Source organism: Eleginops maclovinus, chromosome 18, assembly GCF_036324505.1.
Source record: "Eleginops maclovinus isolate JMC-PN-2008 ecotype Puerto Natales chromosome 18, JC_Emac_rtc_rv5, whole genome shotgun sequence".
Taxonomy (NCBI): Eukaryota; Metazoa; Chordata; class Actinopteri; order Perciformes; family Eleginopidae; genus Eleginops; species Eleginops maclovinus.
Genome location: NC_086366.1, coordinates 27,439,887 through 27,446,046, shown reverse-complemented (window position 1 = coordinate 27,446,046; position 6,160 = coordinate 27,439,887). Strand labels below are relative to the sequence as shown.

The 6,160-nt window shown below is 40.1% G+C and overlaps 1 protein-coding gene across 1 annotated transcript; it reads left to right on the top strand.

Annotated features, from left to right (window-relative positions):
• The first annotated feature begins 757 nt into the window (after window positions 1–757).
• clns1a (chloride channel, nucleotide-sensitive, 1A) lies at window positions 758–5,800 on the top strand. The gene is made up of 7 exons (XM_063906805.1): window positions 758–1,224; window positions 2,004–2,140; window positions 2,246–2,374; window positions 3,138–3,248; window positions 3,942–4,115; window positions 5,229–5,292; window positions 5,387–5,800. Coding segments are annotated over exons 1-7 (735 nt in total). The 5' UTR covers window positions 758–1,105; the 3' UTR covers window positions 5,388–5,800.
• Window positions 5,801–6,160: the final 360 nt, after the last annotated feature.

Sequence of the window (6,160 nt, the reverse complement as noted above, 5' to 3'; positions counted from 1 at the left end):
GTAACCACTGAGCTGCTACAGTAGGGCTAAATGGCCTTTATGAGTCACGTTGTTTTTGTATTACTGTCCAGCCGTTTTAAAATACGAATTTGTACCATGGTCTTTGGAGATGAAAACATAGTCATTTTATCATAACTTCTCATAAGTATGTACACATTCAATGTATTTCTCTATAAATAACAAGGACTAGAACAAGTTCTATCATTTTTATACAAGTTGTTTTTTAACGTATTTATTAATTTAGTGTTACTTCTAGTACTTCTAGTCTATTTTTCTAGAGTATCCCCAAACTGTACTTTTGTTTTACTTGTCTGCCCTCTGGTGGCTACAGTGGGCATGTGCATTCTATTTGCGTCAAGAGCGGACAATTACAAATAATAAGCACATTTTATTGAAACATACTAAATAAAATGTTTTATCCGCCAGGATATAATAGGTAAATATTGCATTTAATCATAATTGTGTTTATGCTCCTTTTTATGTTGCTAAGAGATTTCATAAAGACATAATATTAAGTTTAACAAGGAAAAAAGAAAATAAGGAAATGGCTTTTATGTTAAATTGAAGGAGCTTAAACATTTCTCGAGCTTTAATCTGGAAGTGAATTATGCTCGATATTTAAACCGTACAAATATTTCCGGTAGCAACCTTGTAAATAACATGCTCGAATCATTAGGACATGTTTTTTTACGGATGACGGCTTCAGGAATAGGGAGGTTACGTAAACAGACGTAACCATCAATATCTCAACCACGCTTTGTTCGTAGTAGTCACGTGATTATTGTTTTTTTGACGTATTGCTTGGACTTATCTTGCCGCGATATTTCAGCTTCGAAAGGTCGACAGCGAGGAGCAACGAATTCTTCAAAAATTTCGCTAAGGTGTGTTTTCAGACTGTCCGCCCCGGTGTCGAGCTCTCTGGAGGCCTCGGCGTGGTTCTGGTAATCCCAGAGAAGAACCGCGCAGCCAGGCTCGCAGTTTATCCGCATTCAGCTCACACAAGTTATCCCGGGATACATTAGCAAGCTTTGTGGCACGAAATAGAACAAGCAGCTTCTTGCTGTCACCAGGGTATTGTGTCTCTACTCTCCTGCACACGTTAACGATGGTTCTACTGAAAGACATCCGTCCTCCCACCGAGGGAGTGCGGCACGAGCAAGCCGAGACCACGGCGGTGATGGACGGCCAGAAGCTGGGCTGCGGCACGCTGTACGTTGCAGAAACGTAAGTGATGCACGTGGCGCTTGTTTTCGTCTTTACAGCACCAGTTTTAGTTTACGCTCGGGTTGAATCTAAAGTGTTGTCAGAGTTAAATACACGAATGGGTTAAAATACACCAATAAACAGCACAGCAGGTTTAACAACAGATGCTCCACTCCGCGTGGTAACCACTTCCGGAGTAGACACTTTCAAAAATAATAATTACGAATTAATTGGATGAAGAGCATATCATTTGTCACCCAGACAGCACAGTAGAAAAGTCAGAAGCACTTTAGAAGTACAAGTCCTGCAAATCTGTAGCAGATACAATGACATGTTGTTTGTAGGCTGCGTAGCAGGTCAAACAATAGAATATTAATAAACTATATTCTTCATTTTATTTTCAGTTCATGTTTCAATGTCTGAACGGTTCTCAAATCTGAGGATTTCATTCATGTCATTATGTGATATTAATACGAGTGAATTAAGATTGGTTATACAAAATTATAATGGTCTTTAGAAAAAGCATTTTTTAGCTATAGTGGGTAATTAATTTATAAAAAGCAGTGATAAGTTGCAGCCCTCCAGCTTGTTTTTATTTGAACACAGACCCAAAGTGCTTTCAGATCCTGACTTTCACTTTACTTTCCACTCAAACACTTCCTGAATTTGGGATGAATGTTCCCACGGTTGGTAAAACGTGTTCTGGACGCCTGTAAGTTACATTAATAGTACATATTTTATTGTATGTGTGGGGACACCATGTGAAGCATCAGCTGTTAGATGTGTGTGTCTTTTGGCAGGCGGCTGTCATGGTTCGATGGCTCGGGGCTGGGATTCTTCCTGGAGTATCCCAACATAGGACTGCATGCCATCTCCAGAGACGTCAGCGCTTACCCCCAGGAGCACCTGTACGTCATGGTCAACGGCAAAATCAAAGGTGGGTATAACCTCTGTTCAGAGGATCATTCAGAAAACTACATGCACAATTACTCAAAAACCAGGAGGGATGTAACGTCATGTTTGTCACCTTCTGTCCTGGCAGGTGAGAATGAGGTAGAAATGGCAGAGAAAGCCGGGGATGATGAAGAAGACAACAGCAGTAACAGTGGTGATGAAGACGATGAAGGAGTGATCACAGAGATCCGATTTGTGCCCAGCGACAAGGTGGCATGTGAGTGACCACACGAAGGGTGTCACTGATGCTCTTCCTTTTTTATGGCAATATCTATTTTTCAGATTTGTAAAGCCTGAGCCTGGGCCGAGTTTTAATTCTGCTCTGTTTTAGTTATGTTAAACAAATTGTAGTTTTTTATTATTACTTCTATACTTTATTCCATTTTTGAAATATTTGAATGCCACTGCTGCTCCTATAACACAATAATTTCCCAATTTGGGATTAACCAAGTGTCTGTCTGTCTGTCCGTCTGTCCGTCGTCCGTCCGTCCGTCCGTCCGTCCGTCGTCCGTCTGTCTGTGTGTCTGTGTAAAACACAGATCATAAATGTTACAGTTTTAACATGTTGTTGTAAATGTGAAATATGTCCTGGTTCAACTACAAAAAGACACCAGGCTGAAGAAGTGAATATTAATCTGAAATGGTTTACACATGTACACATCATCAGAGGGGTGCTGTAGAATTGTTATATTTTTCCTCAGTATTGTGGTAAAAATGTAACCAACGTGAGGAGGAATATACATTAGAAGGATGTTAAAAGTCAAAAATATATAACCCAGGAATCAGAATCAAGTTTATTGGCAGGTATGTTTACACACACAAGGAATTTGATTTGGTGTCTGGTGGTGCGAACATAAATAAGTTGTGAAAGTGTTGGTAGAAATATAAAATAGTGACAGTGTTTACAGTGATTTACACATTCTTAAATTGACTGATGCTGCTGATGTTGCATCTGACATCATATGTTTGTCTGCACGCAGTGGAGCCCATGTTCTCGGCCATGTGTGAGTGCCAGGCGCTGCACCCCGACCCCGAGGACGACGACTCCGACAACGACTTTGAAGGAGAGGAGTACGATGTGGAGGAAGCCGGTGAGGAAATGCACACGCACGCACACTATCAGTCTGTGTTAAATATGACATGAACGCAATAATTCTGTTATGAAGGTGCTCTCGGCTTCAAAAGAAAACCACTTTTGAGAACAGACTCATTTAACATGCTGCTGACTGATTTACGTCTTCTCATGTATCTTTTATTTGTCTCTCTTTGTCTCCCTGCTCGTCTGGGCTCGGGCTGCAGAAGCAGGTAAGACATCCAGGATGCATCACTGCACTTTTCACAACCCAACGTCTTCTCCTGAGCCGTTACAGTGACACTTGTGTATGTTGGAAATCAAAACGCTTAAGAAATGTATCGATAGCGTTGTTGAATTGATGTTTTATTAAATGTTTTGTGAGGAGCCCAGGATCAGGGACAACAGTGGGGATCTAAATAAAAATGATTAAGTAACTCCTACACTTTATAAAAGAAAAACACTTCCTACAAGCACTTATAAATGTACATGTTAATGACAAAATAGTTATCCACAGTTGTAACAATGTAGTGTCTTCATACTGTCAGTTATTAAACACAGACAATGTATTCATAGCTCTGTAGAACTAGCTTAAAGTATCTTGTAAATCATGTGCTTATTGTAGCATAATGCTAGTAGATGCTAAACAGGGTTCAAGTAAAGACTACAGCTCATTGCCTTGCCCCCCCCCCCCCCCCCCCCCCCCCCCCAGAGCACGGCCACGCTGACGTCCCCACCTTCTACACCTGTGATGAGGGTCTCTCTTCGCTGACGCAGGAGGGCCAGGCGACGCTGGAGAGGCTGGAGGGGATGCTGGCCCAGTCTGTGGCTCAGCAGTACCACATGGCCGGGGTCCGGACCGAACAGCCGAACGCAGAGTTTGAAGGTTTGAGTCAGACTCACAGACGGACAATAAAAGTATAAATCATATTGATAGTAGATACAAATTAGATTAAAATATCGAGGACCATAGGTATTAAGTGACAGCAAAGATGGGAAGAGGGAAGGAGCTTTAGTGCTTCCTTTCTTATCTCCTTTAGCATACAGTACACTGGACCATCCTCTATCATAGGAAAGGAGGTAATGCTGTCCCACAATTCCTTGTGACAACAACATTTTAGGCCACTCAATACTTCGCCTTCAATAACCTCCAAAATATTCTTCAGGGAGTGTGACTGTTTGCCTCTGGAAATGTATATTGGATTCCCTGGTACAGCATGAGTGTTTTTTCTCTCTGTCCTAGTCTCATTTCTATGTCTTTATACATGAAGTGGACATAAAAAACGCTTATGAAGTTACTATCTGTTGAAGGGAAAGATGTGAGGAAAAAGACTAAAGGACGTAACTCTTTAACAATTCTACCCACCGATAGTTCAAAATAATACAATGTGGATGGGTATAAATTGTGAAATTACAGAATCCAAATCTTTGGATTTTGATAATACCAGCAACCGTACTAGAATTTTCATGTATATCTGTAGAAAAGTCAATCTTAATTTTCATCTCCAAATTCCTTCTCTGTGGACAGAATCCCTTCCTCTGCCAACAGAAGCTCTTTGTTCTGGAGTATCTGTAGGACGGTGTTGTGGAAAATCACTGGCCCGGCTCCATAAATGATGTCATTAGTTTTTTTGCTAATATAAATCACATTTATAGTGACATTAAATTAAACTTTCCAACAATCTATACTATGTTTTCAATCAGGGAAAACCACTGAGACATTTATGTTGGATTTAGCATGTCAATGCTTTGGTCCTAAAACTGCAAGTTGAGCTGGGACTTTTTAACATTGTATTTAATGTACAGAGAGTGAGGTCAAAGATTTGTAATAACGTATTTGATGTGTATTTCTATTTTATAAAGAATATCATGGAAGAAGTGATGAGTATTAAGGCTTATTGTGTTCTGTTGCACAGATCTGCAGTGAAGAGGAAAACCCAGCAGCTAGTGTTTCTACGGTTTAGTTTCTGGGCTGCTGTTAATCTGAGTGTGTTGACAGGTATGGAGGTGGATGCAGCGGCAATGGAGGCGGGGCAGTTTGAGGATGCAGACGTTGAGCACTGGTAACATTATATTGGTTTTGCTACAGCCAAAACATCTCTGTAAATACATTTGAATAATGAGATCTGATCATCCATTTGTTATCTCACTCTGTAGATCTCATCTCAGCGGACATTCAAAGCTCCAGTGTTGCATCATTGGAGAAGCAGACAGCAACACTTCTTTAAGACTCTCAGCTCTTACTCACTGTTTTGTTTAACCAAGCTTCCCCTTCCTACTCCAGTCATGTCACTAATGTTTGTAGCCTCCTATATTTCCTCCCATGCATTGCTTCGCAGCTCACGAGTCGCGTGTTGTTTCTGCTCCACTTCATTCACTCATTTGGTCCAGTCACACGACCAAGTCATCTACTGTAGTGTTGAGACCCAATCACCCTGATCATGTTGACTCTAAAAAAAGATTTAAAAAACAGCATTCTGTTTTGTATAACAATTTAATTTCTGATTTTCCGACAGAGGAAAGCCATTGTCTTTATATAAAATTGTCAATAAATGCATAGTTTTTGTATGAGTTTTTTCCTTCATTTATGAATGTTAGCGGGTGGAAGAATTTGAGAATATTTTTGTCTGACTGCATTTTATTTATATATATATATAAACTGTGTATTGTTTTATATATAGATGTATAAAATAATTAAAGTCAAACAAAGCGGTGATGCTAGCATGTCTGTGGTGTGATCTAATGTCGGAACTGTTCAGCTAAGGCAGTAGCATGCTAACAATTGCTTAAACTTAGCCAGCCGGGTGGCACTGTCATTCATTTCCTGATATTTGATCTTAAATCAAGTCCTATTAAAGTGTTGATGGTACTAAATGAGAAGGTTATTTAAATTCATCCTCAGGCCAATTTAAGTATCTCAACCACATCGTT